Source organism: Rhinolophus ferrumequinum, chromosome 17 (assembly GCF_004115265.2).
Source record: "Rhinolophus ferrumequinum isolate MPI-CBG mRhiFer1 chromosome 17, mRhiFer1_v1.p, whole genome shotgun sequence".
NCBI classification, from domain to species: domain Eukaryota; kingdom Metazoa; phylum Chordata; class Mammalia; order Chiroptera; family Rhinolophidae; genus Rhinolophus; species Rhinolophus ferrumequinum.
In genome coordinates, this window is record NC_046300.1 from 10,205,662 (window position 1) to 10,226,978 (window position 21,317).

Sequence of the window (21,317 nt, forward strand, 5' to 3'; positions counted from 1 at the left end):
AATCAGGCAGATCTGAGGGCTGACATCCTTTCTCGGGTCTCGTCTGTTTGAAGATATTATCTCCGGACTCTGGAATCGAACGTGGCCATCGAGGCCTGGGATTATGCATCACCAATAAAAACTGCAAGAAGTTGTAAATTGGATTCCAGTGTCCGTGAGGATTAAGAAGTTGCTCTTTCCCAGGTTAGGATATTGTTAATTAACGAGGTATGGGTTTACTTGAGAAAGGGAACAAACAGTTCTTCAGTTAATCAGTGAAGGGAGAAACAGAGAAAACAGCTGAATATCAGGATGGATCAAACTGCAAACAAACTAGGTTTAATTACAGGTGACTAGATAGCAAGCTATGTGGTGGGTCAAACTGCAAACTAGCTAAGTCTAACTGCGTTACTGAGTCCCTGAATTTCACCCTTTCAGTTTTATGTGCCTGTGGCTGGGAATGAAAAAGCACCCCTGCTTGTGGTGAGGATGGGGAACAAGTCGTCCTGGAAACAAGTATCCCTTCGGATCTGTTTCCTCTCATTGAAGGGGGACCCAGGGAGTAACGAGTGACCCCTTAGCAGCTGCTTCCAGCCAGAACCTATCAGCTGGTCTCTATTTTGACCTATGGCTTTGGATCCTAGTCTTCGCTGGGGATAGGGAAGACCCGAGAGCAGTAGGGCGCACACAAATTGGGAGGGAAGTGGGGAAACAGGCCAAGGATGATAGAGCTCTGGGACTCGAATGGGTATCAGAGAGTGGAGGGCAGGCGTCCAGCGGGAGAGGTGGGGTGTGTTGGGGACGAGCGCCGGGTGGTCCAGGGGCTGGCCATCACTGCCCTGGAACCGGGGAGGAGTCGAGACGTTGACCCTCCAAGGTTCCTAGAGAGTCTGCCGAGGCCCCGGTGGGGGGGGCAACGCGCGTGCGCGACAGGGTCGGGAGGAAAGACAGGCGCGGGGCGGGCGGTTGCAGCCGGAGGACCTACTGTCGGTGCCGCGGGAATCGGTGAGTAGCCAAAACGGGGACGGGGAGCGTCGGGGGCCGGTGTGCTGGCGCGGGGTTGCGGGAGTGTGGCGGGGGCGGCCAGCCCTGCCGGGAGTGGCGCGGTGGCCGAGGCCTGGCCTGGAGGCTGCGCCGGGGGCGGGCTGGGCTGGCCCGGGATTGCCTCCCCGCCGCCGTGAGGGCGGATCTGGGAGCGCTGCATCGCCTGGGGCGCCCGGGGGAGGGAATTGGGAGTAATGGTTTCCTCGCTTTCGTTTTTCTCCTAATTATGCAAACAAAGCGTACTCATTACAGACGATTAGGTGACGGGGGTGAGTGTAAGAAAAGTAAAAGTAACTGCAATCCTCAAATGTTTTCATCAGGAATCTTCCTTTTAAATTTTTAAAATTTGTGTCATTTTAAAATTTGTGCATAATTATGCAAACTCAATTTTTATTATGAAGCGGGATCATATTGTTGCTTTTGGGAACTTGTACTTGTGATAAAACAATACTGTGATGAAATACGCATAACATTTTCCATATGATACATAAAAATGTACTATTTTAACCGTTTTAGAGTGTATAACTCTGTAACGTTAACTACATTTATACCGTTGCTGTTTGAAAATTATAATAGTTTTAATTTGCAGAATGCATCTGGTCATACACTGGTTTTAATTTTGGTGCTAGCCTTAGGAAACCACTAAGACATTTTTGCAAGTATAATTAAAAGAAAACATTTTGTTTGCAGTTAATTTCCCATAGTACATGGTACACGAGGCTGTAAATGTTCAACAAACAACGGTTGTGGAGAAAAATAGGAAAATCTTGTTTATTACGGTGCTTGTCTGGTGTCAAAATGAAAGAGTAGTATGTAAAATGGAGTTTTTCAAAAATAAGGTGCATCTCTAACCTAAAGCCACTGTACTGTCTTCTGACTTGCACAGGCCTAAGAAATCAAAAATAGTCTCCTTCCTAAGTTAAAAGTGGTAGCCAGGAATGAACATCATTTGGTTTCAAACCATTTGTAGTTCTAAAGTGACGACTCATTCCTACTAGTTGGTTATTTTGCAAGGAAATGACAAGCAGTGCTTTTAGCCAAGTTTTGATGAAGGGTTTTAGGGAACTTCCATCTGTTACAGACACGTGGGTATGTGCATATTCTGGGACTGACCAGTGAAGCTGCTCTTGCTGTTATGTTAATGCTGAAGAAAGGCAGACAAATTTGGGTTAAATAAGTAATCCTAACTTAAGCTGAAAAGATGGGAGTGTTTTGAAGATAAACCTCACTATGTGCTTAAAAGGGGAACTGACAAAAGCATCCAAAATACTGTGTTGCACCGTTAAGTTTTCTGTGGCTCCTGGTCTCCAGGAGGTATTCGTGTATGTCAGAGAGTTGCTTGAAAGTAAAACTGAAGAAAGCATAGTAAACAAAACTCCATCCTGCAGGCTCCAGAGTTTTTATATCAGAAAATCTTGGAAAGAGCTGCTTCATGAGGACGCGCTCCATAGGACGGAATTTTTGAGCTTACACGTTTCCGCCCTGATCTTAGACGTCTTCTTCTCCTCATTCCTTGTTTTATTTACTACATACGCAGCACCTGTCATGGTCTGACATACTGCGTGTTTTATTTCATTGTCTTCCCATAAGGTCCTCCGGGCAGTGGGTTTTGTGTGCTGTATTCACTGCTGTGACTTTAGTGCCTGTTTCGTAGTAGTTGTCCTCACACACCTGTTATATTAATGAAAGAATGAATCCCAATCGGAGGAGATAAGAATTGACTGTATTTAGTGTCCTTGATTGCTGAGTTAATCCTAAATCGCAAAGATGGAAATAAATCAGAAAAAAGGGATAACAACTGAAACGTTTTCAATTTCAAACCTTTTTATTTTGAATAAGTGTAGACATAGAGAGGGTTTCAGAACTGTACAGAGTTCCCTTATACCCTTTACCCAGTTTGCCTAAAGTTAGTACCTTGCATAACTATAGTACAGTCATCAAATCTAAGAAATTTACAGTGGTACAATGTGATTGATTAAACTTCTGAGTTTAATCAGAGTTCGTCAGTTTCTGTCTAATGAGCTTTTGTGTTCCAGGATCCAATGTAGAATTCTTCATTTCCTTTAATTGTCGTGTCTCCTTACCTCCTTCAATCTGTGGCAGTGCCTCCCTCAGTCTTTTCCTGTTTTTCGTGACATTGATACTTCTGAAGTATTTCGTAGTAGTGTTTTTAGAATGACCGTCAGTATGGTTTTGTTATGTTTTCTCCTGCTTGATTGAGGATGATGCCGTTCTGTCTTATTACTGGTGATATTGATCTTGATCCCGTGGTGCCTGCCCGGTTTTGCCACTGTAACGATACCTACTGTCTTTCCCTTGTAATTAGTAAGTATTTGGGGGAACTATACTTTGAGATATTGCATAGAAATATCCTGTTTCTCCTTAACTTTCACGCACCAATTTGCATTCCTTGATGGATCTTGCCTGCAGCAGCTATTAATGGTGACTTTCATTTCTGTGGTTCTTTCTACATTTATTAACTGGAATTGTTTGTGAGGAAGAGTTGTGCCTTCTTCCTGTTTTGTTTTTTTATTATATCTGTGTCTGAGTTGAATGTGTCATTAATTCTTTGGCCTATAATGCAGTGCTGTTGTTGTTTATTCTGTTGCTTAAATCATTGTAGCTTTGGGCACTGGGAGCTCTCTGCGGTTGGCTCCTGCTTGCTCTTCAAGTGCTCCCATATTTATTGTGTGTCTTCCCTGACACTCTGGCACCACAGAATACTCATCTTGTATCTTCTCTCCCCAGCTCTGGCAACCACTTCTCCAAAGACCCCTGGTTCCGTTTATTGGAGGATGGTATTTAGAAGCCAAGTTTTGGGCACTGAGTTTGAGCTTATTTCTTAATTGACATATTTGTGTAAGTATTATTTTAACATTTAAAACATGGACTGGAAGCAGTCTTTCTTGTTTGCTTATTATCAGTGTATAAAATAAACCTATGTACCCTCACACTGGTAGGACAAAACAGAGAATAAGGGACTATTTAATGGGGACTTTAAAAGGAAAGCAAACAAATAAAATGACATTGCATATGAATTGAAGAAACAAAGGAACAAACAGAAGAAAATGTCCCTGGAAAATGCCCAGTGGACTGCTTGGGATTTTCCCTGGTCTTCTCAAAGTCATTTTCATTGTGGAATGAGAAAGGGTTAAGGTATGAAGGTCTGGGAGAAGAGGTCTGATCCAGCTGAGGTTGTTTCCAGGGCCCCAGGGGCTCACAGCTGTGGTAGAATGTTAACAAGTTGATGAATGAAGCTTTTCTTCTGTCCTCAAAAGCTAGTTGGGGACAGGGAGGACCCTGCTGCATTAGGATACCTGAATTGAACCGGGCAGGTTCAGCTCACTGGCCCCACCACTTTCCTGTGCTCTGGGTCTTTCATTCTGAGTTTGAAAGGGCCAGGAGGTGTTTAGGTTTACCCATGTTCATGGTTGCAGAGGCTGGGCTCGCCCTTTCTTCGAAGACTGGAGTCCTTGGTCGTATTCCCAGGCAGTTACCCTCGTTTTCCTGTTTGTCAGTCTTCTCCTCACCTCTTTCCAAATGCTTCACTGACCTCTTTGGACATTTCTAACAGCTGCTTCAGAATATAACAGCCTGGAGGCTGATTTTTGGTGAAAATTTCACTGTGGGCCCCAAATTCCTGAGACAGGTCATTGTCATGTATATTTCCTATGGGTGCAATGTTCAAAATGCTTCTCTGACGTCAAGTTCATTGTCTTTAGCCTGAGTGCCAGATTTCTCTTCACCCTTAGCAGCACTGTAGTTCTTTTTTTTTTTTTTTTTAAACTTTTTATTTTTTAAGTGTGTTTTTCCAGGACCCATCAGCTCCAAGTCAAGTAGGAGTTGTTTCAATCTAGTTGTGGAGGGCGCAGCTCACAGTGGCCCATGTGGGGTTTGAACCGGCAACCTTCTAAGAGCGCTGCGCTCTAACCAACTGAGCTAACTAACCCTCGAGGTCTTTTCATACTTCAGTTTTCTTCCTCTGCTCCAGTCCGTTCTGGGAGTTTGGCTGGGGAGTCACTCTCTCTCTTTCTGGCTGTCAGCCTCCTCCGGAGCAGCATGTCTGCTTTCCGTTCATGCTGCTGGAGCTCGGCGATGCGTGAGCCTGCCCCTCTTTTCCTGAAGCACCCTTTCCTCTTCTGCCTTCTTTTGTCGTGTCTTCAAGTCTTTTTTCATAGGCCTTCAGTTATTAACTTGATCACTTCTTTCATTTTCCTTTTGCTTTCTCTGAACAGTTCTTTTTACCCTCCTTCCCCCTTTTTTTAGAGCAAGTCTTCATTTCTCTGCTGAATTTCATCACCCCCACAGCGCGCCTGACCAGTAAGGTGGTTATTTACCTGACTCGTCCAGGAGTCATCCTGGAGCAGGGCTGGAGTTTCTTGTAGCTGGATGGTGGCATGCTTTCTGGTGGGAGCCTTCTTCCTGTCTCAGTTTCAGTCATCTCTGTGGGTCCTGACGGCACCTGCTGAGTCCCTGAGTCGTGGAAAAAGTATTGTTTTATAATACGTGGAGGAGAGGATGGCTCTTGTTTTAATATGGCTGACGGTAATGGTTTCTTTAAATTTGCTTAACACTGTTAGGGGCTGGAGGGGACCGCGGTTTCCGGGGAGCCGACCATCATCTGTAACTTGTCGCACAGAGGAATGGGGCCACTTTGCTATACGAGTTAGGTGCCAGGGCCTGCTGGCCATCTCACACATCTTTGTAGATTTGTTTTGTTTAACACCCTCTTTTCTGGTTTATTTTTTTGATTCCTTTTTTATTGCGGTCACATGGGTTGGTAACAGTCTGTTTCCGGTGTGTGACATTATAAATCGACGACTGTATACACTACATCGTGCTCACCACCGTACGTCTAGGTTCCACTGTCACCATACAGCTGACTGCTTCTTCTCTGGTGACCACCAATCTGTTGTCTGCCTAAGGTTTGTTCTTTTTTCTTGTCCAGGTGGAGTTTGAGAGCAGCATTTCCTTCTTTTTATGCTTTATCTCACTTCGCAGTTGTTGTCTTACGTTGTTCTCTTTGTTCAGCCAGCCTTCTGTGATTGGGTTGCTGACTAGATGCTGAAACAGAACTAAGATCACGTGTTGTTTTCCCCCAGTTGCTTCAGCTGCAGGCACCAATTGCACCCATGTTCCCTTCAAGGATATGCTGCCTCTTTTGCTGGGTGCCTACCTCTTTAGTTCTGGGAGCTGATGTACTCAGTTGCTTTGGTTTCTAAGCAGAATTATCGCTTTGCTGATTATAAAAGTGGTGCATAATAATTCAGGGAGCATAAGGAAATACGCAGGGAAAGTTCTCTCATCCCACCTGGCAGAGGAGATAAGGCTGAAAACACTTTGGTGGCAAGGTTTAGGATCTTTTTCGTGCATATGCAAACTGCTTTATTTTTATTTTGTTTTACGACATGAGTGAGTTCACAATTATAATCTCTAAAACTTGCTTTTTAGTTTACTTTTTACTTGAGGAAATTGGGAAATGATAAAAAAACAAAGAGGAAAATAATAGGCAGGCATATTTCCAACACCGAGGGTTAACCACTTCTAAGATTTTGGTGTATTTGCATTCATCGTTTTCTGTGTGCACTTAAAAAAAAAAAAAGGGAGAAACCTAGGATATAAATGTCGTGTTAAAAAATCAAATGGCTCCAAATAAAGTGAAATCTCCTTTACCTACTATTCCCTACCCTTGCCCTCACAATCCAGAAGAGTTTTTGTGAATCCTTCCATGCTGTTTTAAATTCCTTTGAGAACTTGCATGTGCCTCACACACATACACATATACATGATTTTAGGGTTTTTTCCTGCAGTGTTTTCTAGGATGTGCTTTGTAACTTAGCATGTGTTTTTGTTGTTGTTAGAGAGGCAGTTGAGCGCAGCCTCTCGTCTCTGGCGTAGCAGCATAAGAGGGGCCCGGAGCAGGGAACATTTCCCTGGAAGGGGATGCAGAGCCGGCTCAGCCTGTGCTGGGCTTATGCCTCGGAAGGGACTATGGCTCCCTGGTCAGTGCTTCGTGTAGACCCCTTTGTTGTGCTGGAGTGCCTGTGGCAGTGGTGCTCAGGCCCACTCCTGCTTTCTGTATTTCAGCCTCTGATGGAGTAGGTGGGGAGGGAGACATGAGCAGGAGGAGGAGGAATGAGGAGGCCTCCACAGGTATCCCGGTGGCTCCATCAACCTCCTATTACAAACCCACAGAAGTGCGGAGCCAGAGCAAAGACCTGGGCTGGTGCAAACACACTAGGATGAAGGAGATGTGCAGAAGGAGGAGAAAAGCAGGAGCAGGGGAGGAGGAGGATAACGCAATCTATGGATTATAGGGCCAGGGACCCAGAGATGGGGGCTGCACCCAGTCTCGAGTCAGCGCACTCCAGCTCGGCGTGTACTCGCTTTGCAGATAAACTGTGCTGTCTGCTGCTTGCTTGACTCCTGTCTCTTGGCTGAATTCTTTCTTTCAAGAAGACAAGAAGCGAGGAAAAGCATCGTTTCTGGTGACACCCCCACTGGCAATGGGTTGAGCTTCTCTATTGCAGCATGAAATGCGGTGCTTGTAGCCACCCCACCTGCATCCCCATGGCTGTGAAGTGGGGGACCAGTGGATTGCAAGGGGCTGAATCTGTTGTGCTCTTTCTCTTCTCTCTTGCTGTAAGTGAACGCTGGACCAGTTGATCCTGGTGTGTCTGTTTTCTGTTCTCAACAACTTAATATCGTGCTCTGGTCTCTTCTGCAGGTGGTACTTACCTGCTTTTTAACCTTGGCCGTACACCCAGGGAACAGGGCAACAGTTATGTTGATGCTTAAGGGTCTAGTACGATCTTTTTAACTGTTGTGTGGTATTTCATCCTATAAAATGCTACGTTTTATTTAGCTACATTGATGGGCAAGTAAGTTATTTCTGATGTTGTATTATTACAAAGAGGGCTCTAGGGAACACGTGTGTAAATGTCTGTATACCTGTACAAGCGTTTTTCCGGGGCGATTCCTATGAGTGAAATTCCTGGCGCCTAAGTAATGTGACTTTTTAGTTTTACCACAGACTTTCAAACTACCCTTCCTGGTGGCTGGAAGTGTATAAATTTACACTTCTAGGAGTATCAGTGGTTTGTGTTTGTTTGTTTGTTGGTTTGTTTTTTTGGCACAAGAAGTTTTTAAATACTGCTGTAGTCATATATCACTCTTTTCCTTTTGTTTCCTGAAAATATCCTTGCTTATTCCAGGGTTCGTTTTCTCTCTCTCTCTCTCTCTCTCTCTCTCTCTCTCTCTCTCTCTCTCTCTCTTTCTCTCTCTCTCTCAAGTCTTCAACTATAATTCATTTTGCATGTGATCTTTTAATTTTTTATTGGCCTAGCCATTTGTCCCTACACAAGTCATTGAATTATCTATTCTTGTAATTGATCTATCCATTGTTTGTAATGCTACCTCTGTCACATGCCAGATCTGTACATGTATATAAGTCTTTTTCAGGATTCTGTACTGTTCTTTTTTATCTATTTGTGTATTCCTTCAATAATACACACTGTTTTAATTACCGTACTTTTATAATAAGTCATATTATCTGGTAAAACAAATGTTTAAAAAGTTGTCTTGGCTATTGTCCTTTTACTCATTTGTGTGAATTGTGGAATATGCTTACCAAATCTAAAGAAAAGTTATTTTGAGGTTTTTTGGGATTTTATAGACTTTTCATGTTAATTTAGAAACAATTGACATCTTGAAAATATTAGTCTTCCCATACTTAAGACTTATTCAGATCTATTTTGTCTTGTGGCAGTTTACTGTTAAGGTCTTGTATATTTTTTATTAGCTTATTTCCGGATATTTTATGGTTTTTGTTGGCTGGTGTTGTGTTGATTCTCTTTCTAATTGGTCATTGCTGGTGTATCAGAAAGTTGTTGATTAAAAATTGATTGTATATTCAGCCTACTTAATGACCTTCCATGTTAGTTCTAACAGTTTTTCGGTTGATTCTCTTAGATTTTTTTAGATGGATGTTCAGATCATTCATGAGAAGTGTTAGCTTTGCCCCTTTCTTTTCTAACAGTTTTCTGTGTATCTCTTTTTTCTTGTTTAATTGCATTGGCTAGGATTCCATTATCTGATTGCTCCTGGTTTTAATTGAAGGCTATTAATGTCTTCTCTATTTAGTGTTACATTTGCTGTAGATTTCTCTTGGTTTTTCCCCATCTCAGGTGGAAGAGTTTCCCTTTATTCCTGGATTGCTAAGAATGTGTACCAAAAAGGAGATAAAGTTATAGCTTTAGTAGACCTTTCTTTTTAACTTGAAGAGAATACCAGTATGTGAAGAGCTGTATACTAATCAATTTGAAGTCCTTGGTGAACACAGGTTGTGTCCTCCTTTCGACCATTATGAACAGTGGTGCTATGAACATTTGTTTACAATTTTTTTGTGGATACCTATTTTCATTTCTCTTGGATAAAGAATTGCAAGTAGTAACTGTGTGTTTAACTTACTGAAGAATGGGCAGACTGTTTTACAAAGTGGCTGCCCCATATTTACATTCCCATCAGCCCATTAGGGTTCCAGTATCCCTTCAATCTTACCAACATATTACTTTTCTGACTTTTTGATGCTAACCAGTCTAGTGGGTATGAAGTGGTATCTCACTGTGATCTCGATCTGCTTTTCTCTGATGTCTCATGTTGAGTATCCTGTGTATTTGTCAGCCATTTTTATATATTTTTTTGAGAAATGTCTATTCAGATGCCTTGTTCAATTTTAACTGTTACTTGTCTATCATTGAATTGTAAGAGTTCTTTATATGTTCTAGATAAAAATCCCTTATGAGATTTTTATTTTGCAAATATTTTTTCCTAGTCTGTGGGTTATCTTTTCAGTTTCTTTATATGTCCTTTGAAGTACAAGAATTCTACATTTTGATGAAGTCCCATTTATCTATTTGTTTCTTTTTTACATGTGCTTTTGATGTGCATTTGGTAGACTGCATTGCCTACTCCAGTGTCATGAAGTATTACACCTGTGTTTTCTGAGAAGAATTTTGTAGCTTTATCTCTTACATTTAGGTCTTTGATCCATTTTGTGTTAATTTTTGTACATTGCTTTATGTAGGGGTCCAACTTCATTCTTCTTTATGTAAACATACAGTTGTCCCAGCACCATTTGTTGAAAAGATGTATCTTTCTGATTTGAGTGCTCCTGGCACCCTTTGGCACCCTTGTCAAAAATAAATTGACCTATTTCTTAAAATTGGGAAAAAATAAATTGATCATAGATATATTTGGACTTGTTTTTGGACTCTTAATTCTGTTTCAGTGTTCTATGTGCCCCTCCTTAGGCCAGCACCACACTTGTCTTGATGACTGCTGCTTTATAAAGTAAGTTTTGAAATTAGTAGTGGGAGTCTTTTCAGTTATTCTTTTTCAAGATTGTGTTGGCTATGGTGGGTCTCTTTCACAAACAAGCCAGTTGGGACTCTGATAGGGATTGCGTTGAATCTATAGATAAATGTGAGGAGTATCGTCATCTTAATATTTTATCTTTTGAGGCATGAACACAGAATGCATTTCCATTTATTTAAATCTTTACTTTTTAACACAATGTTTTGTAGTTTTGAGGGTGTTAGTTTTGTTCTTTTTGTTAAATTCATTTCTGTGTATTCTATTCTTCATGTGATTGTAAATGGAATTGTTTTCTTTATTGGTTTGTTTATTTTACTATATAGAAATACCATCTATTTTTGCATATTGATCTTAAATCCTTTAATCTTACTAAACTCTTATTCATTCTAATAGCTTTTAGTGGAAGTCTTAGGATTTTCCGTGTACAGAGCATGTCATTTGTGAATAGAGATTGTTTCACTTCTTCCTTTCCAGTATGGATGCCTTTTATTTTTCTTGCCTAATGGCCTTGGTTAGAACTTCTGTGCAGTGCTAAATAGAAAACTTGAGAGTGGATTTCCTTAATGTCTTGTTCCTCCCCTTTGGGTGAAAGCATTTGGTCTTTAACTATGAAGTCTAAAGTTAGCTGTAGGTTTTTGTAGATGCTTTCTATGAGATTGAGAAGTTCCTTTCTATTCCTAGTGAGTGCTTTTATCATGAAAAGTTTGGATTTTGTCAAATGCTTTTTCTGCACCTATAGACATCATCATGTGATACTTGTTTTTTCATTCTGCTGATATGTTAAACTAATCTTGCATGCCTAGGATAAATCTCACTCAGTCATGGGGTATAATTCTTCTAAGATGTGGCTGGATTCAGTTTGCTAGTATTTTGTTGAGAATTTTTGCCTTTATATTCATAAGAGATACTGATATATCGAGTTTTTGTATCAAGGTAATGCTGGCCTCATAAAGTGAATCGGGAGGTGTTCTCTTCTGTTCTATTTTTCTGAAGAGTTTGTGAAGAATTGGAATTACTTTTTCTTTAAATATTTGGTAGAATTCAGCAGTGAAGCCATTTGGGCCATAGCTGTCCTTTGTGGGTAGTGTTTGATTACCAGTTCAATCTCTTTACTTGTTATAGGTCTATTCAAATTGTGTGTTTCTTGAGTCAATTTCATCAGTTGGTGTTTTATAGTAGCTTGTCAGTTTCATCTAAATATTTAATTTATTGGCAAAAATAATTCTTTTTATTTCTGTAAAGCCAGTAATATGTTTCCTATTTCATTTCTCATTTATGTAATTTGAGCCTTCTCTTTTTTCTTTGTAAGTCTAACTAAAGGTTCATTATTTTGTTGATCTTTTCAATGAACCAACTTTTGATTTCATTGATTTTTTTTCCTCTGTTTTTCAAATCTGTTTTATTGATTTCCATTCTATTCTTTATTATTTCTTTCCCTCTGCTTGCTTTAGGTTTAGTTTGTTCTTTTTCCAGCGTTTTTAGGTGGAAGGTTAAGTAATTGATTTGAGATCTTTATCTGTCTGTAATCTATCTATCAATCTATCTATCTACTCTATCTAATCAATCCAATCTATCTAATCTATTTATCCAATCTATCTAATCTATCTATGTAATCTATGTAATCTATCTATCTATCTACCTATCTATAGTCCTGTACATATTTTACTGTGTGTAACGATCTAGCCCTGGTCTGCTTGATACTGGCAGCCACCACTGTGCAAATGCTCACGTGCCCTCTTCTCATACATCCAAAGGTGATCCGAAATCACAGGATCAAGCAGCGCTGTCGTTCTCACTTCCCTTCTGAACAGTGATATTGGTTATTTCAGTCTCTTGCCAGTGATGTCTGATGTCCCAGCTAATGGCGTTGTCCACTGCAGTGCCGAAAAGATACTCCCAAGGTCCCAGCAGCGACACAGCTAATGTAGGCTCGGTTTGCACTCTGCTGCGTAGACTCTGAACAGGAGTGATGCCTCCAGGCAGGTGGTATGCCGTCCATCCAGCTCAGGCCCAGGCTTCCAGGGAGCGAGGACGCCTTCAGATGGTGAAGCAGGAAGAGGGTGAAGGCTACGCTTCAGTGCAGGCTGCCAGGCCGCAGACACTCAACCGTCCTGGCCAGGAACTGTTCCGTCAGCTCTTCAGACAGCTTCGCTACCATGAGTCTTCTGGGCCCCTGGAGACCTTGAGCCGGCTCCGGGAGCTCTGCCGCTGGTGGCTGAGGCCTGACGCTCTCTCCAAGGCCCAGATGCTGGAGCTGCTGGTGCTGGAGCAGTTCCTGAGCATCCTGCCTGCGGAGCTCCGGACCTGGGTGCAGCTGCATCACCCTGAGAGTGGCGGGGAGGCCGCGGCCCTGTTAGAAGAGCTGCAGAGAGACGTCAGTGGGACACCATGGAGGGTGAGTGTGAGCAAGTGTGCAGTGCCCAGTGAGCCAGCTTATCTGGGGGTGGGGTTGGCCTCTAAACCTTCAGCACTGAGGAATGCAGGGCAAGTCTTCCCCTCTCATTTCCATGACACCTGAGCAGCTGAGAACTGGACAGTAAGCCAAGTCCTTCTCGCTTTCCCAGAGGTCTGTCAGCTCCAGGAAGAGGGACAGGAAGTATCCCAAAACAATAGTAACAGAGGTTTTGGACACAGTGACTTGGAGTATGCAGAGTCCCTCTCCACATATTATCTCATTGGACCTGATGCTGACCTGTGTAGTGGGGGTGCTGTCTCTGGCTTGTAAGGGGACTCTTGGCTTCTGAGGACCTGTGAAGACCTAGGAGAGCAGTCTACGGGTACCATTTTGTTGAGGAAACGTTCTGTGCGGGGCTGAGATTTCACAGCCTCAGTGTGCTTGCCCACACTTCTGGTTGTCCCTGTCAAAGCCTCAATTTATTGAAAAGAAAATGCCAAACTGGTCTGACAATGAGAATTCATTCAGTATGTATTTGAGTACCTTCCTTGCGCCCGGCCCTGGCCTTGGCACGGGGAAAGAGAGCTGCCACCCCCAGTGCCAGCCGTAGAGCAGCGGGTCAGTTCATATATACTCTGCTGCCCCTTCTGCCTCACAGTCGGGCTTCTCACCGTTTCCTGTATCTTTGGAGCTTTTTTAAAAAGTGCATTTATCATTTTTGTAGGCTTCTTCAAAATGGTTATTTCTACAAAAATAGGTATAATTCTATATATGTGATTCGCGCATAAATAAAAGTTACTTTTAAGATTTCTGAAACATATATGACACACTTCTCCCCCAAATTTAATGTAAAATTAAATCAATCAAATAACACATCCGAACATGGTTTACCAGCAGTAAATGGGAACACATCAACACAAGGTATGACTATTAAAAAAGAAAACCTCTTTGCTCAATGTTGGGTACTAGTTTTAAAACTCCGAAAGAGTATTTATCACTTTAACAAAACCATGAGATCAAAAGGATCTAAAAATGATTTATGAAAGCAAATGAGGTATACAGCAGGTACAAAATTGTGGCTTGGTTATAGTTAACTCATTTAGAGCTAAATGTAAGGTTTAAAAATCCATGAAACCATTGCCATGTGAGCAGAAAGGGCCTGCCTGGTTGAAAGCTAGTTCAAAATTAGAAAACAAAAACTAGGGGCTGGGAGAAAGCCTCTCAAATTCTGAAAAATGAACAGAAATGCTGAAGATGCGTATAGAGTTAGAGAATCACCATTTGGTTCATCAAAATTACCAAAATGTGAGAAAGCAGTGCCTGAGAAAGTTTGTCCTCAAACCCATCTGGCTGTGCTTGCATATTCTTATTGTTTCTTTATTCTCCCTTTGGTAGGGCTTGGGAGGAACAGGACATAGGTTACTGTGACGAGTTTATCATCTGTAGTGTGTGGCTCGGCATCCGATGTCTCGTGGCCTCAGCCTAAGTTGCATCTATATTAGTGTAGAGACCGTCTTGGCCACAGGACCAGAAAATGTGAAGTTCATTGGCTGTAGCTTTCTATACTCACTTCTGCATCAGGGATAGCCTTGCTTCAGACCCCAGAACTATTCGAAGGCCTAGGGCAAAGGCCTTCTCGTTCTGCTTGGGTGGGCACTGCTGGTTTTTGCACCTTAGACTTTTTCTTGCATGGTTCTGTGGCGGACCCTGACAGTTAGCATTGCTCTCTGGTGGTGGTGCTATTTCAGTCAGGCTTACAGGCTGGGAGCGGGTCCTGCCTCTTTGGGGTCACTTTGCATATCAGAGCCTAGAGCAGTGTCCTATACTTGGTAGACATATCCGTCTGCATCTCCGCTGTGAATCATTATCAGTTTTAACTCTCGGGGATGAATTTCTTTCATTTCTAAGTTCCAGGCCAGGGGTGAGGGCTGAGGGCTGGTGGGGAGGGTGTCACTGCTGTACTGAGGCTGACAGCAGTGCCGTTACTGACTTGCCAGGTACTTTCTGATGTCCAGTTGGACTCTGGCTCCACCTGTCACCCCATGGCCCACCATAGAGCCCAGGGAGGCTGAGGGGTAAGGGGGTGCTCCCTGGACTTTCTCCTCCTCTGTTCCCCTCTGCCTGGAGGTAATAAAGGGCCTGGTCACCCTCCCCTGGCCTCTGCCCTGTAGAGATTGGCCACGTGGCCTTTTCTCTGAGTTTGCTTTCTGATTCCCATGGGGATCCTCTCACGTTTTCTTCTTGCCAGGACCCAGCCCCTGCCCAGAGCCCAGATGTGCATTGGATGGGTACAGAAGCCCTGCGAGACGCGCAGATATGGCCCTCAGCGTCACCTCTCGGGAGCAGCTCTGCTTTGGGGGACAACCTGGAGCCTCCCTCCGAAGCAGGAGTGCCTGACCTCCTGGCGGGGCAATCCGGTACTCGCCAGCTGGCTCTAAAACACCAGCCTTATGCCACACGTCCCAAAGTTCCTCGAATGTCTTTTCACCATCTGTCCTCTCACGAGAATCCCTTTCTCTCCTGGTCCTTAGGTCTGTGTCCTTTCTACCCCTTCTGTGAACCATGTCTGCCTGGCTCCTCCTCCTGTTATACCTCCCTCTTCTCACTCCCCGGCCTCTAGCGACCCTGGGGAAATGTGAAATGTGTGTTTAATAACAGTCCATACCTGCTCATGGGCCCAGGAGTCCTTCTAGGTGGGGGAAGAGTGGACTTCTCAGTGGGTGCCAAGAAGTTAGACTGCCGTCTTCATGGTTCTTTCTTCTTCAGATCCTCCTGCTGCCCAGGTGCCTGACCTTCCCCAAAGAGAGGGGTGTCCAGCAGACCAGGTGACAGCCCAGCCTCAGGTGAGCCACAGGACCTTCAGTCCTTTGTGAGGTCCTGCTGTTGCTGCCCAATGGAGTAGCTGCCGCTCCGCCTTGTCCTGGGTCTCTCTGTTCAGTGCCCTCGCGTCCAGAGCCCCATGTCCCAGAGACCAGGTTATCCCCCTTGAGCCCAGAGCTCGTCTGCTGGGTGATGGTCTTCTTTGTCACCCTTACGAGATCCATCCTGTACTCATGCAGAGTTAACCCCATTCCCCTGCCTCCTCCTAAAAGCCGGGAACTGTGGACTGGCTTTAAGGTGTAGGGCTGTGTTTTTTTAGGAGGCTCTGACTTTCAAGGACGTGGAGGTGACGTTCTCTCAGGATGAGTGGGGATGGCTGACCCCTGCTCAGAGGAACCTATACAGGGATGTGATGCTGGAGAACTATGGGAACCTGGCTTCTCTGGGTAAGGCCTCCCCGTCCCCAAGCTTCTTCCCACCTTTCCTCCTGCTGATTAGTTTTCATATGGTGCATACAAGGGCCTGACCTGGCTTTAGAGCCTGGCTCTGTAACTACTAACCACATCACTTCATTTATCACCTCAGACTCCTCTCGCAAAACGAGTATAATAATTCCTGTCATGCTGGGTTATTGTGAAGATGAAGAGTCTTACGTATCAAGTTCCTAAACCATTTAGGCACCCACAAATGTTGGCTGGTTTCCCTGATCGAGTTGTCATGTGGTTCCCACTTCCAGGGAATCCTAGGGATCCTTCGGCTGTGGCTTCTTGCAGCTTCTCTTGTCTCTGCTCGAGGCTGTTAGAAATGGCTGTCTGGACCTCCACCTTAGCTTCCTCCATCCCTACCAGAACCGTAGGCCTGAGAGGGTCCTGGAGAGGAGTGCTGTATGATTTATCTGCCTGCCCATCCCATCCCATTCTCTTCTCTTCTGCAGTGGGGCCGTTCACCAAACCTGTTCTGATCTCCTGGTTGGAGACACGGGAGCCTTGGGGCCTGAATGTCCAGGAAGCTCAGCCCCAGGAGAATCCAGGTGCTGCCCCTGCAGGTGAGTTCCAGAGACTCTACCAGATCCTGCTCCTCCAGCATCATTCTTCTCTTAAGGTCTTTTACACCAAGTAAATCATGGGGAACTTACTCCACTGTTTGCTAGAAGGAAGATCCTTACCAGTGTTGCCAAGGAGTGCTGGTCCCCGGGCTTCTCGTGCATTTCTGGCCCTGCCCCTCCCCCAGAATCCCTCTCAGTAACAGTTCTTGCCCACTGGAGGGCTTCGCTGTTCCTTCTTTTCCGTTCACTGATGCTCCTCAGCTCTGTGTGTACTCCCCTTGAATCCCTAATGTCCGCTCCTTGCTCCCAGGAGTCCTCATTCCACTCCTGCTCCTTGTCTTTGTGTGGCCCTTCCCCCTGTGGTAGGCTTGATCTCCAGTCCTTTCAGCCAGCTCCCCTTGGAGTCCTCGGCTCTTGAGGACCTTCTGATCGTGCTCTTGCTTGTGCCATGGTTCTTGTCCCGTCTCTTGCTACTTAACACTCCCCTCTCAACCCTTTTTTTTTTTAACTGGGTGTGATTTCTGCATATGTCTAGCTGTTGTGCTCATCTTGCTTCTCCTCCCTTCCCTGTTATCTGGGATACTCTTACGTGTTTTGCCTTATCCTTCCCTGCAATTTTGTAAAGGTATTTAGTCAGGCAAAAGCCTTTCCCCCCAAGTTCATGGCACTTTTTTGTCCCTTGGTGCTTTTGGCAATTCCAAATATGCGAAAAGAGTATATTCTGTTGTGTTTTATTTTGTGTCAGGAGGTGAGCTCCAGATTGAAACAAACAAGTTCATCTTAAAACATGAATCTTTGGAAGAAGCGGAAACCTTAACTGTGCCCTCAGGAAGTCAGGTGATGAGTGTTTCTGAGGAAACAGGGCTCAGAGCACCTTTTGAACAGAAGAGCAGGTTACAGGAGCAATGTGAGAACCCCGTGCAAGTCAGCGTTAAGAAAGAAGAGACTAGTTTCAGTCACAGGACCGGAAAAGAACCTGAAGAATCAGAAGGCAGTAATAGTGTTAACCTAAAACATGTCCCATGTTTGAGAGTTCCCAAAAGAAAGCGATCCCTTAAGCATGGTTATGGCCGACACTTCAGAGGCAGTTCATACCACTACGACTGCAAGGAATGCACAAAGGGGCTCAGACGCATGATGGGCGGCTTCAGCCTGCAGCAGAGGATTCATGCCGGCCTCAAAGGGGCTGCCAAGGATGCACACGGGAAGGACTTCAGCCTTAGCGCTCATCACCAACATGGGCAGAACCTTCACCCGCTGGGGACATCGTACAAGTGCAGTGACTGTGGGAGGACCTTCAGCCATAGCTCCCATCTTGCATATCATCAGAGACTTCACACTCAAGAGAAACCATTTAAATGTAGGGTGTGTGGGAAAGCCTTCAAGTGGAGCTCAAACCGGGCACGGCATGAGAAAATCCACACTGGATTGAAGCCGTATAAATGCGGTTTATGTGACAAAGCTTTCCAGCGCATGTTTGCCTACCATCTGCACCAGGAAACCCACGCTAATCAGAAGTTTCTTGAATCTAATCAGTGTGAGGAAGCTCTCGCCCATGGCTCAGGGTTTGATCATCAATTGCAAGCCCAAAGTGGGGAGGAGCTCTTTGACTGCAGCCAGTGTAGGAAATCCTTCCACTGTAAGTCGTATGTCCTTCAACATCAAAGGATCCACACCCAGGAGAAACCCTATAAATGTACCAAATGTAGGAAAACCTTTAGGTGGAGGTCAAACTTTTCTCGTCATATGCGAATGCACCAGGAAGAAAAGTTCTACAGTCAAGACATGTGTAGAGAAGACTTCAAGGAGACCTCCAACTGCAGTCAGCCCCAGAGATCCACCCCCATTGTGGAGAAAGCTTTCCTGTGTCAGCAGTGTGGGAAAGCTTTTATGGGAAAGAAATCTCTCATGAATCATCAGAGAATTCACATGGGCGAGAAACGATACCGATGTAGCGAATGTGCGAAAGAGTTTATCCACAGGTCAGCCTTTATTGTGCATAAGAAGCAGCACGCCATGAAAAGAAAACCTGAGGCGGGGCCCTCTTTCAGTCAGGACAGAGTGTTCCCAGCCCCTCAGAGCAGTCACACTGCAGAGGAACCCTTCAAATGTAACCAGTGTGGCAAAGCCTTCCGTAACCACTCGTTTCTCCTCATACACCAGCGAGTTCACACCAGAGAGAAGCCTTACAAGTGCAGGGAGTGTGGGAAAGCTTTCAGGTGGAGTTCTAACCTCTCGCGACATCAGAGGGGTCACTCTTTGGAAAAACGGTACGAATACCACGAGAGCAGAAACCCTCCAATTCTGCAGCCACAGCTCCTCACTGGTGAGAAACCTTTTTGGTGCCAAGAATGCGGGAAAACCTTTACACGTAAAAGAAGTCTTTTAGATCATAAGGGAATACACAGTGGAGAGAAGCGCTATAAATGTAACCTGTGTGAAAAATCTTATGATAGAAATTATCGCCTTGTGAATCATCAAAGAATCCACACTAAAGAGAGACCTTTTAAATGTGAGTGGTGCGGAAAAGATTTCATCGGGAGACATACCCTCTGCATCCATCAGAGAAAACACACAAGGATGATACAGTCTGAAAGCAGCCTGGCTGAGTCTTCCTCACAGGACACAGGGGTGAGTTCACAGGAATTAAAGCCAAGTGGGGAGAAGCCCCTTGAAGCTTGTGAGGAAGCTTGTGAGCAGAGTGCCAGGCTCACTGGACCCCAGGACATACCCATGAAGAAAAAGGGCCACAGATGTAGTACGTGTGGGAAAGCTTTCAGCAAGACCTCGCAGCTCCTTAGCCATAAGAGATTTCATACTCGAGAGAGGCCCTTCAAATGCGAGCAGTGTGGGAAAACCTTCCGGTGGAGTTCAAATCTGGCCCGTCATATGAAAAAGCATATTAATGATTAGCTTGGGACCTGACAGTGGGAGGCGAGGGAGTCCTGGCTACCCTGCTAGAGAACCCTTAATTGTGGGCAGTGCAGGGAAAACCTTCCCAAGGGGCCCCACCATTTCTGTTTTGGAAGCTAGTCACAGAGAATCCTGAAGATTCAACAACTCAGGGCGTCCCCTATCCTACCCACTGGGAAATGAGATCTTTGGGGACCTTCTGGAGACTCAGGCCCCCCAGAGGTAGCGCTCATGACCTGGAGCGCTCCCAGCCAGGTCGCCTTCCGTAACTCTGGAGAGAGAGAGATCGTTCTTTCTGGTTTGACAGAATGTCTGTGGCATGGTGGGCTGTGGCTGCTGGGGAGGGGCCACGTGGTTCCTCAGTTTCCCTCTGCGTCTGGCCTGTTATGGTACCTGTTCTGTTTGACCTTAATCAGCAGCAGCGGCAGGAGGAACTGGTTCTGGTCTCCCCAGATGCCTCCTGGGCAGTTCTGCTGCAGCTTCAGCCTTCGCAGCTGCCTCGGGATATCTGCTGTGGGCGTAGAGTTGTCTCAGTGGCCAGTGGAGGACGGAGCGCTCCCAGTGCCCCACCCACAGGTGACGCACAGCTGGGCAGCAGCGGTCCATCGGTTAAACAGAAATGTGCTGAGCTCCTCCCACGTGCCAGGCACTGTTGTTTTTGCAAGAGACCCAGCAGTGACCAGAACAGACAGACAAAGCTGCCATCTTGGATCTTTACGGACAATAAACATGTGAGATACATACAGTATTTTGGATGGTGATGTGTGTTGTGGACAAAATAATTCAGAGAAGAGTGAGAGGGAGTGCTGGGTTGGGAGGTGGGTTGCGACTGCAAATAGCGTGATCACCAAGGGCCTCAACTGAGAAGCTGAAGTTTGAGCAGAGACTTGAAGGAAGTCAGCGAGTGAGCCCTGTAGGTCTCTAGAACCAGGCGCAGGAGGCGGAGTCTTGTCTGGTGTCCTCGGAAGGACAAGGAGATCCCTGGGCTCGAGTGGAGTGAACCAGCTGGAAGAGAGGGGCCTCGGGAGGTGGTGGGCCACGTGTGAGCATCGGGTCCTCACGGGCTGAGGCTGCCTCAAGGGCAGGCAGGGAGCTTTCAGACAGTTTGAGTTGAGTGATGGGGTCTGAATCTGAATTACATTTGACAAGAGTTAACCTCAGACCCAAGGACTCAGTAAAATGATAAAGCTGAAAAATTGGGTGCAGTTATCCCTGTTGCCAGTTTCCATGTGTCTGAGTATCGTATGGGACCGCCAGCTGGCTCTCCACAGGCGTAAGCAATTGCTGTGCTGCGTCGCTAACCTCTGCACACTCTGCGCTCTCCCCCTTCACCTGCAGTGCCACACCCCTACCCGTGCTGGCCCAGGTCCTCACTCTTCAAGGCCCAACTTTCCCGGACCCTCGTCCCTCTAAGCCCGCTCCCTGGTGCCTGTATCTTGCTGTGTTAGGTGTTACCTGGGTTCCCAAAGTTTTGCCCACGATTGCAGCCAGACTGGGCACTCTGGAGGCCAGGGGTGGGCACTTGTTTTTCTGTTGTAGAGATTTTTCACAAAGTCGTCTCTGTTAAGGAATTTGTTCAGCTACTGTGTTTCCCTGAAAAATAAGACCTAGCTGGACCATCAGCTCTAATGCGTCTTTTGGAGCAAAAATTAATACAAGACCGGATATTATGTTAGATAAGATCCGGTCTTATATTACAGTAAAATAAGACCGGGTCTTATATTACTTTTTGCTCCAAAAGATGCA

At 45.1% G+C, this 21,317-nt stretch overlaps 1 protein-coding gene across 2 annotated transcripts; it reads left to right on the top strand.

The window, feature by feature from the left end:
* Positions 1 to 896: 896 nt before the first annotated feature.
* On the top strand, positions 897 to 21,231 carry ZNF445 (zinc finger protein 445). Of its 2 annotated transcripts, XM_033132592.1 has the most exons (8): positions 938 to 984; positions 3,772 to 3,882; positions 12,228 to 12,793; positions 15,042 to 15,210; positions 15,560 to 15,636; positions 15,933 to 16,059; positions 16,548 to 16,658; positions 17,404 to 21,231. In XM_033132592.1, exons 3-8 carry the CDS (start codon positions 12,368 to 12,370, stop codon positions 19,569 to 19,571), a joined length of 3,078 nt encoding a protein of 1,025 aa, XP_032988483.1. In that variant the 5' UTR covers positions 938 to 984; positions 3,772 to 3,882; positions 12,228 to 12,367; the 3' UTR covers positions 19,572 to 21,231. The 2 variants fall into 2 exon arrangements, with proteins under 2 accessions (XP_032988482.1, XP_032988483.1); XM_033132591.1 differs by lacking the exon at positions 3,772 to 3,882 and having other exon boundaries at positions 897 to 984.
* The last annotated feature ends 86 nt before the right edge of the window (positions 21,232 to 21,317 follow it).